General features: G+C 35.5%; 1 protein-coding gene across 12 annotated transcripts in view; it reads left to right on the top strand.

Moving 5' to 3' along the window:
• The window catches only part of DZIP3 (DAZ interacting zinc finger protein 3), a 101,167-nt gene that overhangs the window by 33,357 nt on the left and 45,137 nt on the right, over nucleotides 1-22,673 (top strand). For 8 of the 12 annotated variants that reach the window (XM_025913314.2, XM_086675503.1, XM_086675507.1 and 5 more), the window contains 7 exons: nucleotides 4,824-4,943; nucleotides 6,334-6,435; nucleotides 8,447-8,539; nucleotides 9,319-9,371; nucleotides 17,705-17,781; nucleotides 19,439-20,056; nucleotides 22,084-22,116. In XM_025913314.2, the coding sequence (XP_025769099.1) occupies nucleotides 4,824-4,943; nucleotides 6,334-6,435; nucleotides 8,447-8,539; nucleotides 9,319-9,371; nucleotides 17,705-17,781; nucleotides 19,439-20,056; nucleotides 22,084-22,116 (1,096 nt within the window). The remainder of the gene's footprint in view (nucleotides 1-4,823; nucleotides 4,944-6,333; nucleotides 6,436-8,446; nucleotides 8,540-9,318; nucleotides 9,372-17,704; nucleotides 17,782-19,438; nucleotides 20,057-22,083; nucleotides 22,117-22,673) is intronic. The other 4 variants (XM_086675510.1, XM_086675513.1, XM_086675509.1 and 1 more) reach the window with 4 other exon arrangements.

Below are 22,673 nucleotides of genomic sequence, written 5' to 3'. Positions count from 1 at the left end.
TGCTTTAATTTGCATAACCAGTTTCCTGCTGTTGAATATTCAGTTTATCCTAAACATTCCAGTTTTTCATTATTATGTAAAGTCATCTTTGTGCATGTCCCACGTAATTCCCATAGGACACATTTCTAAAGGTGGAATTGTGAAGTCTTTAAAACAGTTGTAAACATGTTGGTATTTGTCTTCATATATCCTCTTAGAAAGTTTGTACCAGTTTGTATTCTTAAGGCAAAGTATGAGGGTTTCCATTTCCTCATACTTTCTGGGTATTCTTTACTTTTGGGGTAACTTTCATCCATCTTTTAAGTCATATTACAGTCACTTTTTAATTTGTTTAATATGAAAATAGCTACACTGAGTTTCTTTTGGTTAGTGTTTGAATGACATACATCTTTTCAGACTTTTACTTTAAACCTTTCAGGATCTTTATGTTTGGGCTGACTTTAAAGCCAAATGCATTCCTCAAATAGGTCAAATTGTATATAGCTAATAATAGAGCCTCGAGATGTATGGGACAAAAGCTAATATAACTAGAAGGAGAGATAGAAAACTCTCCACTCTCAGAGTACTATTTTAGTGTAGCTCTCACAGTAATCAATAGAATAAGCAGTTTTTGGCATTTATCAGGATAATCACATGACCTTAAACCTAGACTTAGTAATGATTTTATATATTATTTTTAACATTGAACTTCACTGCTTGCCTAAAGCAGGCCCTACTTGGTCTTACTTTTCTCTTTTTCCTCCTCCTTTTAAAATATTTTTTGTTATTCAAACTTTTTTTAGTGAATTTTTTTATTTCATGCAAAATAATACATGTATGTAGTTTGTCAAACATTAGAAGACTTAAACATTAACAGTCTGTGGTACATCAGCTTTAATTGTAGTTCCTAACTAGAGAAACCTTCTTCCAACTCTCTAGACATTTTTCTTTGATATTTACCTATATTTTTTGAAAAGATGTGCTGCTTTTTGAATATTTCTCCATGGTAGATATTATCTTTGACTACCCATGATGGCAGATGAGGAGGGTTTATTAGTTCTTATACCTCCCCTTTACACATACATTTCCCTTTCCCCATCCTACCAATAGTCAGTCATATGTTTTTATTAAATGTGCCTTAGGTTTATCTTTTATTCCTTGGAATATCCTTCACTTCTATGTAGAATCGTCTGTTTCTTTGATCTCAAGCTTTCATTTTAGGTTTACTCCCTTGTTTTGGTGGTACAGCTCCTTCAGCAGCTTCCTAGAAAAGGGTACTTGATTGGGAGGTAAATTTTTTGAGATCTTTCAAGTCTTCGAAATAATTTCTTTTTTGTACACTTTATTTGTATCTTGCCTGGGCATCCAATTGTAGGGTGCAAATTATTTTCCTTTATATTTTCAGTGTGTTTCTGTTACCTTCTTTGCTTCCAATAGTACTTTTCAGAAATCTGATGCTCTGATTCTCAATCTTTTGCTGGTAACCTGTTTTGTTTTTTTCTTTCTGGGAATTTTTAGGATATTCTGTGTTCTCTAGTGTTCTGAGATTATATTTTGAAAATGTTCTGGTACATTCTAAAAATTTACTTATTTGATAATTTCTTCATTTCCATTTTTTCTTTCTGAAATGTTTATTATTCAGATACTTGACATCCTGAACTGAATCTCTGATTTTATTATTTTTTTCCTTATTTCTTACATTTTATTTTTTTGTACTATTTTCTAGGATATTTTCCTCAGCTTTAGCTTTCTGTGTAGGGCTGATATTCAGCCAGTGCACACTAGTGCTATTATATTAGTTATTATAATGTTAAAATATTTATATACAGCTTCCAAAAATATTTGCTGCCATGAGTTTTTTGGGCACCCAGCCACCATTCCAGCTGCTTTGGACTTTCTACCAGCCCTCACTCCCTTACTTCTTTAAAATCCAATAAAGGTTTAATGTCTGACAGAGCAGAATGCTTCAATGACCCTGTTCTGGCTGTAGGCCAGCATGTTCTTAATTTGTTAAGATTGATGCCTGGCAACCCACTGAAAATCTTGCTTCTCAGACATTATGATTAGTTTCTTTTTAGGGCAATTAGAGGGCGATCTGTACCCCTTTATCCTGGGTGAGTTCCACCAGAGGCCTTCCCTGCCCCAGTTGTTCCCGTCCTCATATATCCCCTTAGATAAACTCATCCTGGTGGGGCAATATAGCACCCTTAGAGATGCTGGCACCCTAGCCAGGGTGGTGTCCTTTGAAATGCTTGTTATTTTTTAACATTACCATTGTTCCTATCCTTGTGTTGAAATTTTAATTTCAATGACTATTTCAGCTATTATCTACTAAGAGTTTTTGTTGTTGTTACGTATTATGTTCTTTGGTTTTTTTTAAATGACCATCTGTTCTTGTTTCGTAAATGCATAATATAACAGAGGTAAATGTCAGCCACATCATGGAAGGCCTTAATAAGCCAAGTATGGGGTTCAGACCCTATCTTGAGTTTAATGTGAAACCCCTGAAGACTTTTAAACAGTAGAATGATATAATCAAATTATAATAAAATGAGAAGATGGAGAACACGCACATATACACTTGTATACTGTATGTATCTATATTTGTACGTATATATGCGTATGTATATGTGGCCTCTCTGGGAGGTGATACTCAAGTTGGAACCAGCAGATTGAGACTAGAACTAGCTCTGTGAAGACTGGGGGAAGAACAATTCTAGGTAAATGGAATATAGTGTGGCTTTCACAAGCAAGTCTGAGGAACTGAAAAAGATAAAACTGTAAATTTTATAATGAGCAAGGCTAGAGATGAATTTCAAGAGATGGCTAGATATACTGGGTTCAGCAGCACGTTCTGCAGAACCTTGCAGTCCTTGGTAAGGGTTCCCCACTTTGTTTTAGGTACAGTGGGAAGCCGTTGATGAGTTTTAAGCAAGTAACTGACATCTTTTGCTTCTGTGTAGAGAGTACCTTGGAGCAGAGTAGGTGGGGAAGAGGGGGGCAGTTAGGCAGCTGTTACAGTTAATAATCTAGGTAACAGCTGCCTAACTGTTAGGCAGCTCCAGTGGTAAAAATGGAGATAGAAATGGAAAAATTTGCAATGTATTTTGGAAGAAGACTCAGTAGTTACTTGTTGATATATTACATGCAAAAGGTGATGGAATCTATTATGCAGTGGCTGAGTTCAAGATTTCTGGCTTGAAGCTGAATAGATAGTGGTAGATGACATTGATGTGAGTCCTATGAGGGCTAAGTCTTAGCCTGCTAAGTTTACTACTGTTACCATTAACATACATAACTTCCATAGCAAGCTGGCTTAAAACAGGCATTTTGTAAATATGTTGAATGAATGAATGCCTAAGATGGGAGGCAAGAGATAAGGAATAAAGAATAAGGAACAAAAGGATTAAAAAGGGAAAAAAACCTAATAAAATAGTTACAAATTGTAGTTAGTGTTCTAAAGAAGGCAAGGGGCTGGCGTAGAGAAGATGGAAAACACAGAGATACACACCCCTGTAGCTAGCTGCGTATATCCGTATGTATATATGCCTATAGGCATGTGTGGCATATATTTGGTGGGAGTATCAGTAGATCAATATTGAAGTACTAAGTTTAAGATCTGTGAAACTGCAGTAGTTATATATTTTCTGTGAGTCCTTTGTTGCTGCTGTTGTTGTTTTTAGCATTTCCATTTGGCCATTGGCTATGCTGACAGGATATACTACCCTCATACTGAAAGGTCCTTAAACGCCTCTCATTTCTTTCTCTCTCTTCTTGATACTAAAATGTTTTAGTTAATTTGGTCAAAATATCCTTATTATTCAATATCAGCCATCAATTTAAAATTCTGAATGGCATCAAAAGAATGTTATGGTGACTAGATTTATCAAATAGTCTATAGAAGCTTATTAGTCATGTTGTATACTCTCAGTATATTAGAAATACTGCTATTTGAAATCTTGTAATACTGTCTCTCTAAGGGATAAGGATTAAGGACCTGGTGAAAGGACCTCTTTAACATAGACCTGGAAATGTGTTTCATCTACATTTAATCAGCATTTTTAAAATAGGAAATTTCATGGGGCGCCTGGGTGGCGCAGTCGGTTAAGCGTCCGACTTCAGCCAGGTCACGATCTCGCGGTCCGTGAGTTCGAGCCCCGCGTCGGGCTCTGGGCTGATGGCTCAGAGCCTGGAGCCTGTTTCTGATTCTGTGTCTCCCTCTCTCTCTGCCCCTCCCCCATTAATGCTCTGTCTCTCTCTGTCCCAAAAAAATAAATAAACGTTAAATAAATAAATAAATAAATAAATAAATAAATAAATAAATAAAATAGGAAATTTCATTCCAAGTTGTAACTCAACATTGGAAGCATATTTCTGTACGCTACTTCTGCCCATAATGGCAGCGAGCAGCATATTGCACCACTCCAGGAGTCCCACTACCAATATGGTGTTCTGGAGACCAGTTCTAGCAGACCCTCCTGGGCTCCCAGTGATTTGTTTGTTGTCTCTCTGTATGTATATCAGAGCAAGTAATTTTTAACAGGAACATGCTGGGTGTCATGCCATGAGTTAGGATGGTGAACAGAGGTATAGACTCAAATAAAGACTTTTTCCTTTCTCCATGTTTATGTTCAGTAAAAAACCCAGTATTTCTAATTTAGGGCCTTCTCATGTATTGTTTACTTTGAATGAGGGAAATATGTTCTATACTGTTTTTTAAGAAAACATACAATGCCTTCAAAAAGGGAGATAATAAAATGGACATATTATTTAAGGTAAAATATTGGAAGTGTTGCAGTCTTGTTACTAATAATTCATAAAATTAAAAAAACCTTTTAATCTAGGATCTTCTTAATGATTTTATCAAGACAACTGAAAGTAATATAATGAAGCAGACCATTTGCAGTTATCTAGATTGTGAGCGATCTTGTGAAGCTGACATTTTAAAGAACACCAATTACAAGGTAATATAATTATTAACTGATTTTAAATTAATATAATTAAAAATTAAACTTTGATAATTATTTTTATCATGCATCAAAATATTGTTTAAAAAGAGTACTTAGTTTAATTACAGTAGTAATTCATGCAGTTAAGAAGTTGAATATCTCTGAGTACTTAGATTCATAGTGAGCAGGAATTATTTAAATCCTGTGAATCAATAAAAAAATAATCGATTTTGCTAAGGATTTTGTAATATTCAAATGCCTGTAATCATACATGAAAAATATGTGAAATATTCTTTATAGTTAGAAATGTTATAGGTTGAAAATATTAGCATTTTACTAAGGAGAAAGGTTGTTACTCCTCAAGAATTATGTTACTAAGTAAGCGATCATTATCTGTTGTATGGGTCTTGGTCAAACAAAATGAAACCAACCTGGATTTGAAGAAATTTAACAAAGTACTTCAAATCTAGTTCTCTCTGGATATATCAGAATGAGGCTGTGGGAAATCACAAGATAGGATGAGATGTGACCGTCAGTGCCACCCTGACACCACCTCTGTCATATAGTGGAAATCCAGTGGCAAGGCATGATGTATACAGCGAGTGATGGGGGAGAAATCCAAGATCTATTCATTAGAGTAACACAGGTTTTGGGAAGTGGACCTGGGGAAGTGGAGTGCTCAACGTGGGGCAAGTTGGTCTTGGTTTAGGTGATATGGTGATAAAAATCTAAGGTTTGCCAGGGAGGCTTCCAGGGTTCCAATCACATGGACAGCATGTAGCAGCAGAACCTCCTGGCCAAAAAATTTATGCCATTCATGTAGCTTACCTATTTAAAGGATGCAGGGCTGTAGTTCCCAGGGAGCTCACACTGGGAAGGACAAGAAATTTAAACACTGGGATAATGCAGTAGCTATCACTAAGAGAACAAATCAGGTCTGGTGATTATTAGCAGAGATGCAGGAGAAAATGGTATGAAATTGGGGCTGGAGGAAAAGAGAAATGTAAAAATGGAGGTGAAGAAGAGGGGCAGAGAGCATGTTCCTCTGAAAAGATCACACATCAAATTTTGGATATTTTGTTGTATGCGGTATATGGAAGATGATTACATTGACTTCTTCAAATTGCCTTTTCTTTCTATCCTAATGCACTGTCTTTAGTGATGGGAAAATGGATCTATGAAAAATGACCTATAAAGTTCTTCGATGACCAGTGATCTGTTGATAAATTTTGAATGCCATGTAAAATTCATTTAGTTATAGAATAGTTTTGAAAGTGACTTAAGGTATTCATGTATAAATAAATAAATGAATGAATGAAATGAATGAATGAGACTTATGGTAGTATTTTCTATATCTGTATGAACTACTATTTTCATGTCAACTGCTTACTTTTATCTTTTCCAGGGATTTTTTCAGTTAATGTGCAGTAAAAGCTGCTGTGTTTATTTCCATAAAATTTGTTGGAAAAAGTTCAAAAATTTAAAATATCCAGGTGAAAATGACCAGGTATTTGTTTTTCCTTCAAAGCTTCACAGCATTTCTTCCTTTATCCATTTCTCTTCATTTCTTCCTGTTCATATCCTTCTCTCCTTTTTCTTTCCCCTCTATTTTTCTTTGCCTATTGTCTCATGCTTTTTTCCTCATTATTCTTTGTTCATTATCACCATTTATTAAACACGTCTGTGTTGGGGATACTCTGCTAGTTGCTTTGTTTAGTGATTTTTATCAGTTTGTTTCCTTCCTTTTAGAAGTTTACAGTCCTAAAAATAGAAATATTGTTGCGTGTATTCACGTAAAGAACATAGATTCAAAGGATATATATATTTGGTAAACCAAAAAAAAGGAAAGGGTACATACAATTTTAAGGATAGTTTCTATCTTAAGGAGCGGGGGACAATAATAAATGTTATAGTCTTCAATTATTTATTTATTTGTTTATTTGTTTATTTATAGAGAGCACAAGTGGGGGAAGGGGGCAGAGGGAGAGAGAAAAGAGAATCTCAAACAGGCGCCATGGTCAGCACAGAGCCTGATGTGGGCTTGATCCCATGACCTGAGCCGAAATCAAGAGTTGGATGCTCAACCAACTGAGCACCCCTATCTGTATTATTTCTATTTACCTAAGCTAATATAATTAAATTAAATTCTTAAGAAAGTAGAATTCCAAAGCTCAGTTCTATATTGGTTACTCTTTAGTGAACTATTGGCCATAGGTTGGGTCTATATTGTTTCATTCTAGAGTGTCTATATTGTGCAAACAGCAGAAAACCCCTTATAAAGGAATTGTGGTATAGTAGAAAGAATATTGTATATGGTGTTGAGTGATCTGGGTTCATGTGCAGATTGAGCCACTACTATTTTTTTTTCATTAGGCTGGTGATTTAACGACTCTCAGACTCAGTTTTCTAAACCATTTGAAGTGAGAATAGTAATACCTACCTCTTAAGATTGTTGTGAGGATTGACAGATAAAAAAAATATGAACTTGCATTGTACACTAAACATCATTGTATGAAGTTTTATGCTTATTTATTTATTTATTTAAAGCAACATGTGAATAATTTTCACCTTCTTTGATTGTTAGGGCAATCAATATAGCTCAACTTCAAGAAAGAGAAGTAAAAGAACACTAAGTAACTTAACCAAGGGAAATAGTAAGGTCAGAGCCAGAGAAAGGACTCAACATTTTTATTCCTTTCCCTGGAATCCTCATATATCTGATAAAAATTCAGTATTCCTTTTTATACTTGTTTAATCAGTACATTTTACTTGAAGTTGCTTTCCCTGTGGGGCAGCAAATACATTTTAGGCTGTAATATAGCTGCTTGAAGATTTTGAAGTAGAAATGATGAGAGAGAAAAGTGTGATCATGCATTTTAAATAGGAAATCAATTAATACACAAATTGGACTATCTTTATTATTTTTTTTTTTTAATTTTTTTTTTTTCAACGTTTATTTATTTTTGGGACAGAGAGAGACAGAGCATGAACGGGGGAGGGGCAGAGAGAGAAGGAGACACAGAATCGGAAACAGGCTCCAGGCTCTGAGCCATCAGCCCAGAGCCTGACGCGGGGCTCGAACTCACGGACCGCGAGATCGTGACCTGGCTGAAGTCGGACGCTTAACCGACTGCGCCACCCAGGCGCCCCTATCTTTATTTTTTTAAAGTTTTTATTTATTTGAGAGAGAGAGACAGTGTGAGTGGGAGAGGGGCAGAGATGGAGAGGGAATCCCACCCTGCACTGTCAGCATGGAACCTGATGTGGGGCTCGAACCCATGAACCATGAGATCAAGCCCTGAGCAGATACCAAAAGCCAGATGCCCAACCTACTAAGCCACCCACGTGCCCTATGGACTCTCTTTAAACAGCTAACTCTCCAGTGTTTGTTCACATCTTTTATCATCTAGCAACATCTGCATTGAACTTTAATCAATTTTGTACATTAGTGATTTTTTAAATTTTTATTTGTATTTTTTCTGTTAATAATTTATTGTTTTTTCTATTGATAACTTTAGAGTTTTAGTGGGAGAAAATGTTTGAAGGAAGGATGTACAGGTGACATGGTAAGGATGCTACAATGTGATGTACCTGGAATTGTTAAAATTTTGGTAAGTATCTTTTTTCTTATTTTTCTTCCCTTCACTGAAATGATATTTTTTATTGCAAACAGACTTGGGAATCATAATAGTATTCTAGTCATATTTTTTCTTTTGATGATGACAAGCTCCCTGACCTTTCTATTGCTTTGATTTCTCCAAAGCAATAGATTTGGACCTTAAGAACAACAAAAATATTTAAAAATAAAGATGCACACAGGGGGAGGGAGGGAGGGAAACAAAGCAGGCAATGACTGTACCAAGAGGGAAAGTCTGTCATAAATCAAAGATGATAATCTAATTCTATGCCACCTAAGATTAAAATAATTTTAGACTTTCTGAACTTTTTTTAGTTTGTAAACATTTTCCCATGAAAATATCTGTAGAACATCACATATTGTTCCTATTACATACAATGTAGTCAAATTGTATCTACTTAATTTTTTCTAATTAAGGAAGTATCTTGTCACATCTTCAGTTTATAAGCTAATGGACCAAAATGATAAATATGTATTATTTCTTTTTTTGCATATATATTTTTGTGTGTTTTAGATTTGGCATTTAAATCCTATACTGATATAAAGTTGGACTGCTTTTTAAGATCCACTCGTTTGTTGTTTGATTAGGATTGCGTATGGTTCACCTTGTTACTTCTGTTTTACTTGTTTTAAAGTCTGTTTAGCTTCATTCTCATTGTCTTTTTTCAAATGGTAAGGCTAAGAAGTAACATTAAAGAATTTTGAAAATTGAACTACTTTAGGGCTATTTTTTTCTTTTTCCATCACTTGCAGTTTGAAGTTGTGAGAAAGGATGAATATATAACCATTGAAAATTTAGGAGCAAGGTAAGCTTGAAATAAACTCTTCTTTTTCCTGAGCATGTACATATTTTTCAGTTGCTGCTTTTTTTCTATTTCTGTCCATTGTTGGAGCTCCATTAAGTTTGTGGATTAATTTCTTTTTTGGAGCTCTATTAAGTTTAAAAGAGTATTAGTTGTATGAAAAAAATTGAATTTGATTGACGTTTGTCTTCTCCTCTCTCCCTATGCTGTAGACAATTAAATTCTAAAGCAAGTAAGGGTTAATTATGTGAATGCTTTTCCTCTAGGTATAAAGATAATCTTTTCCTGAAAACAAAACAAAGTCATTTAAATTAAGTTGTTATGATGTAAAAACTTTCTCCTAGCTTTCAAAACTTATCCAGGCCTCCAAGCTTGCTGGAATGATTAGAATCATCTTATTTCTTGGATGAGAAAACTGTAATGCAGAGGAAGATCTAGTGTTAGTTGGGAACTCATAGAGGTAGAGAGCATTATTGCTATTAAAATTAGAAATTTCGATAGAAAAAGTTCTCCTAATTCATTGATTCTGTTTTCTTCTGTTGAAAGTGTAAACGTCTACCATTTTTCAGACTACCAGGAATATGGCTTTGATATCTAAGGCATCAGTTTTCCTTTATAAGATAATGAAACCCAAGTCTTTATCTCTGGCATAGGTTCCACTCCTAAAATTAGATCTATCCACTGGCATACTAAATAGCTCCACTTTTAGTTTTATTTTTTAATTTTTTTTTAAAGTTTATTTTGAGAGAAAGAGAGTGGAGAGAGAATCCCAAGCAGGCTCCACACTGCCAGCGTGAATGAAGCCTGATGCGGGACTCAAACTCACAAACTGTGAGATCATGACCTGAACCAAAATCAAGAATCAGATGCTTGAGCGACTAAGCCACCCAGGCACCCTCAAAAAGCTCCACTTTTATTTCCAGAAATAACTGTAGTTCAGCATGTCCATAACTGGACTTAGAATCTTCCTTCCCAGCACTGCTCTGTAATTTTTAAGTCCTTCAATTCAGCTTCTTAAAAATATTGTAAATGCCTCCTTACTTCCACCCCTACATTTGCACTAAACTAAATAACATTATTATTTCTCACTTGGAATTCTGAAACGGCTTCTAAACTGGTCTTTTTGTCCCTAGCCTTACCTTCCTTCAGTCGGTTGTTTACATAGCCATCAAGAATACTTATCAAAAATGAAAATTGAACTCTATCACTTCTCTGTTTAAAATTAATCTTTCAGAGGCTTCTCATTGCTCTTAATTTAGTTCAGACTTCTTAGGTTGACTTTTCAGACACTTCGTCCCTGCTGCACTCACTAGTGTCATTTCTTGTCATTCTTTTCTTAGTGTATATGCACCAAGTATACCGAGCTTCTTTTAGTTCTTGAGTATACCATCTATTTTACCTTCAGGCCTTGCTTGGAATACTCTACTCCTTTGGTTTTGCCTGGTTAAAAGTTTTGGAAAGACATTAGACATTAGGTGTTTCTATCACGTGTTCCCTTTACTCATATCAAAAAATTTAATATTGACCCTTGAACAGCATAGGGGCTAGAAGTACCAACCCCACCCCCACCGTCAGCCAAAAATTTTCATGTAACTTTTGACTCCCCCAAAACTTAACAGGCTACTAATAGCCTGTTTTTGACTGGAAGACTTACTGATAGCTTAAATAGGCAATTAACACATATTTTGTATATGTTTTATATACTGAATTGACTGGATTTAAAAAAAGTTACAGAGCAGTATATTGAAATTTCTAAGCTAGAGAAAAGAAAATGTTATTAAGAAAATCGTAAGAAAGAGAAAATACATTTACAGTACTGCATTGTATGAAAAAGATCCATATAGAAGTTTGAACCCATGTTCAATTCAAAGGTCAACTCTATGTACTAAGTTTTATTATACTTTCTTGTCTGTCTTCTCCATTTGACTATAACCTCACTGAAGGCAAGAACTTTATCTTGCTTACTAGCATATTTCTAGTGCATAGCGTAATGGCACATGGGTACCTGACATATAGCTGGTACCCAATGAATACATGACAGATGTAGAGGTTCCGAATTCCGTTATTCTGCAATAGGTAATGTACTTTTGTTTTGACAGTCAATTAACTTGTATATGGACTGTGAACTCTTTTTGGGGGGAGGCAGGTAGTGGTTCCAGTCTCCATTGAGTTCTTTTGCCTTCACCTGAGCTGCTTTGAGTCTGTTCCAAACATGTGGTTCAGCAGTCAGAGGTGTGGGCAGAAATATTTGGGGATCTCTTTCTCTTCTGGGATTCCCCCACTCTCTTCAATAGCCATGGTTCCCTGGCTTCAATTTTCTGGTTCCTACAGCCTAGGAGACTTGTTTTCTGCCAGGGTATAGTTAGCCCCAGGTTAAAAGCTCTAGGATTGGTGAATTTACTAACATTTCACCCAGCCCTTACCTCCTCTCCTCTGAGCACGTACTCTCTCAGCAGAGTTGGTCTTTTACTTCTACTATCCAGTGCCACAGGGAGTACTTTTTGTAATTTGCCCAGGTTTTTTTAGTTGTTATCTGTGGGAGAATCCTCTGGTAACTTGATCACAATACCAAAATTGGAAGAGCTACTTTATGGAGTTTTACGAATGAATAACAGAATCATTCTTTTTTAAACTTTAAAATGTTTTATGGTTATTAAAGTATAAAGAAAGGCTCACAAAATATAAATGCAGAGTTTAAGGAATATTATAAAGCAAACACTCTCATAGCCCTACACAAGATGGGATTTTGCCCGTACTCCAGAAGCACTCACTTGGGCCCTCTCTCCCTGACTCCTCATCTTCTCCCTAGGTAACCTATCCTGACCTTCACAGTAATCATTTCCTTGCTCTTTTTTATGAAAGTGCCAATTATAAATGCATTTCTAAACACTGAAGTTCTTTCTTTTAGGTCAGTTTTTTCAAGCTGTAGTTTATATACAGTTAAATCCACTCTTTAGAAATATACATTTAAATGAGTTTCTTTGTATACATTTGGGTAACCACTACCATGATCAAGATACAGAATATTTTTATCTTCCCAAAAAGTTCCCCCCCAAATCTCTTTTGTAGTCATTCCCCTTGCCCAACCTCTAGACGCTGGTAACCACTCATGTGATTTCTGTCCTGATGGTACTGCTTTTTACTGACTGTCCTTTAATAGGGAAGCCTTTTGCATTTGAACTTTTTCACTTAGCATAATGTTTTTGAGATTCATCCATGTTATTGCATGTATCACTAGTTTTTTTTTTTTTTATTAAAATGTTTATTCATTTTTGAGAGAGAGAGAGAGAACGAATGAATGAACGAACCAGAGAGGGGCAGAGAGAGAGGGAGACACAGAGTTCAAAGTAGGTTCCAGGCTCTGAGCTGTCAGCACAGAGCCCAACACAGGGCTCAAACCCACAAACCATGAGATCATGACTGAGCTAAAGACGGACACTTAACTGACTGAGCCACCCAGGTACCCCAACACTAGTTTATTTTTGTTTATTGCTAAGTAGTCTTCCATTGTATAAATGTACCACAACTTATTTATTCATTCAACAGTTGAGGACATTTGAGTTGTTTCTGGCTTGGGCTATTATGATTAAAGCTACTATAAATTTCACTTACATACTTTTTGTATAGACGTATGCTTTCCTTTCTCTTGTGTAAATTCCTAGGAGCAAGAGTGATGAGTCTTATGGTATATGTTTAATATTATAAAATACTGCCAAATGGTTTTCAAAGTAGCTATACATTTTCATTCTCACCAACAGTGGAGGAGAGTTCTAGTTTCTCTGCAGGTGTCTAATAGTATATTGTGGTTTTAATTTGCATTTGCCTAATGACTAATGAAGTTGAATATCTTTCCACATGTTTATACATGTGTTATTTCACCTATATATCCTCTTTGATGAATTGTCTATTCTAATTTTTTGCCCATTTTTACATTGGATTGTTTATCTTTGAGTTATAAAATTTCTTTGTGTATTCCAGGTACAAATTACCTAATATGTATTTTTGAAATATTTTATCCCAGGCCATGACTTGCTTTTTTATTTTCTAAAAGGTATCTTTCAAAAATCAAAAATTAATTAATTTCAGTGAAGTCTTAACATTTCTTTTATGCTTAATGCTTTCTGTGTTTTAAGAAAATTTTTTCTGCCCCAAAATCACAAAGATTTTCTCCTATATTTTTTCTAACAGTTTTTTAATAAAACTAAAAACAGTTTTATATTTAGATTTATAATCCACTTCTTTTTTAAAAATTTATTCATTTTTGAGAGGTGGGGAGGGGCAGAGAGTGAGGGAGAGAGAGAAGCTCTGTGCTTTCAGCTAGGAGCCTGACATAGGGCTTGAACTCACAAACTGTGAGCTAAAATCAAGAGTTGGACACTTATCCAACTGAGCCACCCAGGTGCCCCGGATTTATAATCCATTTCAAGTTAATTTTTGCATGTGGTATGACATAAGGGTCAAGGTTCACTCTATCCCATCCATATCTATCTGTCTATCTAAAATCTATAGACTATATATAGTCATTTTTGTATTCCATTCATTTGTATATTTGTCCATTTAACAATACCATACTGTCTTCAATACTATAGCTTTTTATTATCTTTTGAAATTAGGTGGTGTGATTTCAACTTTATTCTTATTTCTCAAAACTACTTTTTTCTGTTCTAGATCCTTTGCTATTCTTTATTAAAGCTAAGAAACATCTTATAATGTTTGCAAACTTTTTGCTGGGATTATGATTGGGATTATGTTGAATCTGTAGCCCAGTTTGGGGATGATTTGTGTCTTAACAGTATTGAGGCTTCCTATCCATGAATGTGGAGTGTAATTACATTTAATTATAACTTCTTTGATGTCTCACAGGAATGTTTGTAGTTTTCTGTGTATTTGTTTTTTTATGCTGTTGCAAATAATACTTTTGAAATTTTAACTTCTAGTTATTTGTATTATGTGGAATTGGTTTGTATATAATGGACATGTATCCTGTGACTTGGTATTTAATAATTCTAATATCATCTTATAGATTCTTTGAGGTTTTCAACAGATGATCATGTCATTTGTGGCTAAAAACAACTCTATTTCTTTTTTCCAGTTTATATACTTTTTGCTTATTTCTCTTACTGCACTGGCTAGGTCCTCTGGTACAATGCTAAATACAAGTGGTGAGAGTAGACATCGTTGCCTTTTCTAGATCTTAGGGAGAAGACTTCAGTTTTTCTCCATTTAGTGTGTTGTTAGCTATCAACTGTAGTTGCCCTTTTTCTGGTTGAATAAATTCTTTTGTTTTCCTAGTTCTCTTCAATTTTTTTTATCATGAATGAGTATTGAATTAGTGCTTCTCTGCATGCATTGAGATGATCATATGGTTTTCTTCTTATTCTTTAATCTGTTAATATGCTGAATACATTAATGTATTTTCACATGCTGAATCAGCCTTATTTTCCTGGGGTAAAGAATAGTTGTTCGTGATCTATTTATTTTTTTCTATATTGCTGCTATTTTCTTCTTAGCTTTTAAAAGATATAACTGACATAGAACATTGTATAAGTTTAAGGTATAGAAAGTGATGATTTGATTTATGTATGTATTATAAAAAGATTCCCACAGTAAGGTTAATTAACTGTATGAGGTGATGAATATGTTAACTTTTTTCTTGTGTGTGTGTGATGAGAACTTTGAAGATGTTTCTTAGCAACTTTCGAGTATACAAAAAATATTACCTGTAGTCACCATGCTCTACACTAGAATTTGACCCCTTATTCATTTTCCCCACACCCTTATCCTTGGCAACCACCATTCCACTTTCTGTTTTTGTGAGTTTGGGGTTTTTTAGCTCCTACATTTATGTGGGATCATACAGTATTTGTCTTTCTCCGTCTGGCTTACTTCACTTAGTATAATGCTCTCCAGGTTCACCCATGTGGTCACAAATGGCAGGATTTCCTTTTTTTTATGGCTAAATAGTGTTCTAGTGCATGTGTGTGTGTGTGTGTGTGTGTGTGTGTATAAAAATCATATTTTGTTTATCCATGCATCTACTTATAGACATTTAGTTGTTTTCATGTCCTGGCTATTGTAAATAATACTGCAGTGAACATGGACATGTAGATATCTCTTCAAGATAGAGATTTCATATCCTTTGGGTATACAGTATATACCCAAAAGTGGGGTTGCTGGATTAATTGTATTTTTAATTTTTTAAAATATTTTTTAAAATTAATTTATTAATTTATTTTAATGTTTATTTTTTGAGAGAAAGACAAAGTGCAAGCAGGGGAGGGGCAGAGAGAGAGGGAGACACAGAATCCGAAGCAGGCTCCAGGCACCGAGCTGTCAGCACAGAGTCTGATGTGGGGCTTGAACCCACAAACTGTGAGATCATGACCTGAGCCCAAGTCGGACACTGACTGAGCCACCTAGGCACCCCATTTAATGTTTATTTTTGAGAGAGAGAAAGAGAGAAGGAGGGAGGGGGGAAGGAGCATGCTCAGGTGAGGGAGGGGCAGACAGAGAGGGAGAGAGAGAATCCCAAGCAGGCTCCAGGCTCTGTGCATGTGGAGCTGGAACTCATGAAAGAGATCATGACCTGAGCCAAAGTTGGATGCTCAACTGTCTGAGCCACCAGGGTGCCCCTACTTTTAATTTTTTGAGGAACCTCCATACTGTTTCTCCTAGTGGCTGTATCACTTTGCATTCCCACCAGCAGTGCACAGGGTTCCTTTTTCACTATATCTGGCCAACACTTATTGTGTTTTCGGTAACAGACAATCTAACAAGTGTGAAATGATCTCTCATTGTAGTTTTGATTTGCATTTTCTGGATGATTACTAACGTTAGCATCTTTTCATGTACCTATTAGTCATTTTGTGTCTTCTTTGGATTAATATTTGCATGGTATATATATTTTTGCATCTTTTTACCTCAACCTATATATGTCTGTATTTAAAGAGAGTTTCTTATGGACAGCATAGGTCTTGCTTCTTTATATCCAACCTGACAATGCCTATCTTTTAAATTTGGGTGTTTATTCCATATAAATTTGCTGTAGTTCTTGACATGGCCAGATTTAAATCTACCATCTTCCTGGTTGTTTTCAGTTTTTCCCATCTGTTCCTTGTGTTTTATTTCCTGGGTTTGTTCTTTCTGTCTTTCTGTCTTTCACCCTCTCTCTCTCATGATTGCTCTAAGACTTACAATATATGTTTTTAACTTGTCAAAGTTCATTTTCCAATACTATACTATTGTATGTATAGTATAGGTATTGTATGAACCTTACAATAATGTTTCCATATCATTCCACCTTTGTGCATTTTGTCATGTTTTACTTCTGGATATAAATTCCATAATATATTGTTATTTATAAGTATAGTTCAATTTTTTTCTGTTTACACTGGTAGAAATACAGGTTATTTCTGAATTCTGACCATAACAACAGTGCTATGATGAACATGCCTGGATGTGTCCCCAGATGTATATGTACAGAACGTTTCCCAGAATATATCCCTAGGAATAGAATCAGTAGGCCATCTGACCATATCTTCAACTTTTCTAGATTTTGCTGAATTGTTTCCCACAGTGGTTTTACCTGGTTACACTCCCACCAGCAGTATAGAATATTTTTTATTCAGTATCTTTGCCAGTACTTCATATTGTTAGAGTTTAAATGTTTCCATTGTAGTGTATGGTGGGCAGTGTTTTGGTGCTGGAGATAAAACACCTCTAACAACCTCCAACACCTAAATCTCTGTCCTCATTAAACTTAAAACATTCGGTTGGTATTGCCCCATTTTTGTTTTATTTTGTTTTCTGTGGGAGAGTTTATCTCAGTGCCAAGTCTCAAGTTTTTCATGACAACATTAGTGTTTAGTCTGTTTAATAAATTTTGCTACTTTTACCCCTCATTTTTTTTTGGTTATTTGTATTGCTGTTATGCTAATTTCTTTGTTGCCTTTTCTTAAAAATCACTAGTCCTTACATGAGTTTTCTTCTTGGATTAGTGATTGATAAGATCTTATGTTGGAGGAAGGTCTGGGGGGAGTTATAGTTTTGCTGGTTTTTTACAATATTTCTGTTGCCACACAGCCTTTTTTTTTTTTTTTTTTTTTTTTTTTAGTATGAGATTTAGCAGTTCTATTTGTCTGGTAACTCCAACAAAATTGACAGTGTGGGGTTATCCTTGTTGGTGGGTTTTGTTTGTTCATTCCCTTTTTTCCTTTGCTTTTAAATTTTTCCCAAAGGAGGAGGAGAGGACAATATTCACTTACTTAGCCATGCTGATATCAGAAATCTTAAGTAACTTTGGTATTAATTGTAACTTAAGTTTTTTCTACTTGCAGTTATAAAAAGTTGATGTCTCTGAAAATTACTGATACTGATATAAGACCGAAGATCAGTTTAAAATTTAGTGCAAAAGGTACTGTTTTATTCTTATATGTCTCCTCTTGAAAAGTATATTAAAAGTTTTGACTTGCTCTGTACAGTATCATACCACTGACAACCATGTGTTTATGTTTGTCATTCACTGGGCTTATGTTTACACTAAGTAAGCATCACTTGGCATGGGCTGAAATTCATGGACGGAAAGATCAGCAGGTGTATGGGTCTTACATTACCTTGGCATCATAGAGAAGTTTGCTGGGTCTGGTGTATAACTGTTGACTACACAGTGAGATTGGACTCCAGCAGGTGTTCCCTACCAAACCCTCCTCTCTTGTTGCATTCCCTGTTAATAGAGCGAAATGGAAGGCATGACAATTTGGGACTCAAGGCCAAGTAGTCTAAACTTAAGTGCCAGCTGTTTAGGAATGCCAGCTGGTCAGCAATGCCACTTAGAGGCTTTTAGGGCTCATAGTCCCATGGAAGAATGGTTTGATATCAGTCCTTGCTAGAGGGAATGAGTGTCCTTGATCCCAGCCAGCTTCTTACTAGGCTACCCAGAGAAAGTTCCCTGGGTCATTTGCTTTGTAACCTTGCTTGCTTCCATGGTATATGTCAAGTATATCAAACAAGAATATTAGTTTCTAAATTTCTTGAAACACAGAATCGTGAAGGATAAAATAATAAAGCTACATTTTATGATAAATACATATTTTGATATTCATACAAAAAGTATACCATCGTATATCAAGTTCTTACTACTTTAAATTCACCTCAGTCTACTTTCCTCCTTTGGAAGTGCTATTAAACCAGAAAAATCTCAAATAGTTCATTCTCATGCCTTACTCCATTTCATTGATGAATTATCTACTTAATCATTAATTTATCTTTTGAGAGGATAAGAATATCATCATCAGGCCAGTGTGTCTTAAACTTTAATGTATATTCAAATCATCTGTTATACATTGTTAAAATGTAGGTGCCAATTCAGTAGCTCTGGGTGGGGTGGGGGGAGGTGGTTGCTAAGATTCTGTCTTTCTAACAGGCTCCCGTGGGGATGTCACTGCTGGTCTGTGGATTACACTGGGATATCAAGGCATTAGATCACTTTATGTTTTTTGATATAGTTCTGTATTGTCTGATATGGTTGCCTCTAGCCATATGCAGCTATTTAAATTAATAAAACTTGGATATAATTTCAAATTCAGTTCATTTGTTAGAAAAGCAGCATTTCCAGTCTTCAGTGGCTAGTAGGCACTACAAATCTAAAACATTTTTATCACAGAAAGTTCTACTGGGCAGTGCTGATTAAAATAAAGTTGCCTGAATAAAATATAATTAAACACTGGCAGTTACCATTCTTGAAAGTCTTCAGAATTTCCAAAGGCCTAAAGTTTTATGCCATTTGGTTGCCAAAGTCATTTACTTGAACAAAACCCTGGATGGTTGAAAGGCTTCTGTGGTGATTAGTCTTTGTGATTACTTTTGCTTGGGAACATATTGTTTTTGTTGGGATTTTTTTGATAGCTAGAAGCAGCATGCTTATTGAGCACTGGCTGTGGCAAAGCACTATACTGTATTTCATTGTTTTGGAATCATCCCTGTCCTACAGGAGCTTAGGATGTAATGAGACAGACCACATAGAAAAAAAGCATTAATGTGGAATGTTTTGACTTCTCAAAATTCATTTTCAGATGAAATGCCTATCTTCAAACTTGATTATAATTATTTCTATCATCTGCTTCATATAATTATCATTTCTGGTACTGACATTGTCCGGCAAATATTTGATGAGGCTATGCCACCCCCTCTTTTGAAAAAAGAACTTCTTATACACAAGAATGTGCTGGAACCCTACTACAACCATCTTTGGACCAATCACCCTTTGGGTGGAGCATGGCATCTGCTTTATCCCCCAAACAAGGAGCTACCACAGTCCAAACAGTTTGACTTATATCTCCTATTAGCTCTCATAAAACATTTGAATGTATTCCCTGCACCCAAAAAAGGCTGGAATATGGAACCACCATCTTCTGATCTCTCTAAGTCTGCCGACATCTTGAGGCTGTGCAAACACAGGGATATCCTCCTTAGTGAGATTTTGATGAATGGTCTCACTGAGTCACAATTCAATTCAATTTGGAAAAAAGTTTCAGATATTCTTCTGCGTCTTGGGATGAAGCAAGAGGATATTGACAAAGTGAAGGAGAATCCCATTGAGAATATCTCCCTTGATTACCATCAGCTGTCCATCTACCTAGGCATACCAGTACCAGAAATCATCCAGAGGATGTTATCCTGCTATCAACAAGGTACAAAATAATTATTTACTTCAGCTGGTAAACCTTCACTAAATGTCTGCCATGTGCCAGACACAGTGCTAAGGGCAGGAGATTCAGTGAGCTCACATCTTGGGAGGATAGACTCATCAAGAAGCTACTAAAAATTATAGTACTAGAGATGTTCCAGAATACCATGGGATATCCTACCCTGAGAGTCCAAAAAAGCTTTCTGGAGAGTGTAATATTTAAGGAATTCTTAAATGACATGTAAAAGTTAGCCCAGTGAAGAAGATGGAGAAGGACGTTTCAGAAGGAAACAAGAACAAAGGTATAGAAACATAAAAATACGTTGTAATACAGGGAACTAAAAAGTTTGGCCTTACTGAGATCAAAATAGGGGAGAGGTAACAAAGAGAATACATTCAAGAGGATTTCCCTGGCCATGTTGAGGAGTTTTTGTTTTCAGAAAGGAATTGTTGAAGATTTTTAACTAAAGGAGTTTTATCACTACTATAAAATTAAGGATGCCTAAAACCATGAAATACAGGTACTGTATGTTTCAAGTATGGCCTTCTAGATAACATGGGTATATGTTTTCTCCTCCTTTCCAGCAGAACCATGACAATTAATTGAAAAATTTGGCAACTATTCATTGGCCATGCCTATGAGTAATTTAAAAAATCAGGTAATGTCTAAGGTCAGCAGTAGCCATTGTCCAAATGTCCATGAAGGACATTGTCTCTTCATATGGGAAAGACTTCAGACCTCCTCTCCCTGTCATCATGGGGAGTGGAGTTCAAGGCATGTCAGCATCACTGAAACCTTTACTTTGCTATCCCGGGTGACTTTTCCTGGTCCCAAGTTATTAGTCGTACTACCTAGTGAGCAACTGATGACCACACTGATGCTTTGTAAGCATACAACTTATCAGGGTTCTTGTAATTGTTGAGCTACTATTGTTGATAATTGCTAGGCCTCAATAACATTCCTTTTACTAAGGTCCTGGGATACTGTCATGTTTTCCTGCTTAACCTTTAAGAGCCTTCTCTGAGTGTAAGAGGAGAGAATGCTGACTTCGATAATATGAGAAAGTCATGCAAGAACCCTTGACTTAAAATAAGAGGCTTTTTTTTACATTTACTTTATGAATACTTTATTGTTTATTCATTTATTTATTTATTGAGAGAGCATGAGCAGGGGAGGGGGAAAAGAGGGAGGGAGAGAGGGAGAATCGCAAGCAGGCTCCACTCCCAATGCAGAGCCTGATTCGGAGCTTGATCTCACAACCACGAGATCATGACCTGAGCCAAAATCAAGAGTCAGAGACTTAACTGTGCCACGTAGCCTCCTCACTTCATTAAGATTTGTATTAACAAATGAGAATAAAGGTAATATTTGGGAAATATTTAAGCACTAAATAAATTCAAAGCATTTCAAGCAATTCCCACTCAGACCCAAAAGCTTTGGTCCCTAATTTAATAGAGGCTTTCCTATCATCTTCTCTTTCCTAGTAGTTATTACAGTTGTTGTTTTCATTTGTTTAATATCCATTGTTCTCACTGAATCACTGTGAAGGTTCTTATTTCTTCACCATTCAATATCTAGAGCTTAATACAACCTTATGCATTGTACATGCTTAATAAATATTAATGGACAAGGGAGAGGGAGGGCTGATCAGGATAATTCATATTGCTAAAACATCCTGACACTTTCAATGGAGGTTTGCTTCATAATTGACTATTGTTACTTTATGACCTTAGATTTTTAAAATTTTAAGAATCTTCTGCTTGTTTTAAAGTGCTTATATTCTAGGCATTATCTATTATGAACTACCAAAGTTTTGTTTTCTTTGCCTAAACATGAATTTATAAACTTTATGTTATAATTTAAAGATTATGCCTTGTTTAAACTAGATTTATGAGTGAAACTGGTTGTTTTTACAGTTATAAAAGTAATTGGTACAATGTAAAAATCTTCTAACTTTTCTTAGTCCCAGTCAGATATTTGTTGGTTCTATTTCCAATTGTACATCTAAATTTTTTCTTTATGTATCATAGGAATTGCTCTACAGTCAATAACGGGCAGTCAACGTAAGTATGTTTAGAAACAAATTGCCTCGGTGACCTTTCAACTTGGAATAGCTAAGGGATACTTATAGGAATTTTACTTGGTCAGATAACTATATGATAAACTATTATTTGTTACAAGCTTGGAAAATCATGTGACCAAACTACTACTGGTCAGCTGAATGTAGTATGAGCCTTTTTCCTCCGCTTTGGTCTTAATGCATGTCTCCAGGATTTACCCGAGCATAGTTTATTAACTTTTGACACACTGGACACTTCAACAGGCAAAAATGCCTACCTGCTTGCTCTACCTGCTCATATATGCTACTCTTCAGCTTATGTAGCTTTTATCTAATTAACTATCCACTGTTAGGCTGTATACTTTTTGCCAGGTGGTGAGTTGCTAATTTTTTTAATTTCCATTTTTGTGCTGTGGTTCTTTAAATGCAATTCGTATTCTGCGATTAAAATTATACTTTAGAAAACAACACCATGGGTTTTGTTTGAAGTAAAATTATACTTAAACAATAAAAATATTTAAGTTAAAAATAAAAAAAGATATCCCTATCCTAAAATTTTAC

The sequence above is a fragment of the Puma concolor genome, chromosome C2, assembly GCF_028749965.1.
Source record: "Puma concolor isolate L17-30 chromosome C2, mPumCon1.1.hap2, whole genome shotgun sequence".
Classification (NCBI taxonomy): Eukaryota; Metazoa; Chordata; class Mammalia; order Carnivora; family Felidae; genus Puma; species Puma concolor.
The sequence above is the reverse complement of the archived record's forward strand: the minus strand, read 5'-3'. Positions and strand labels throughout refer to the sequence as shown.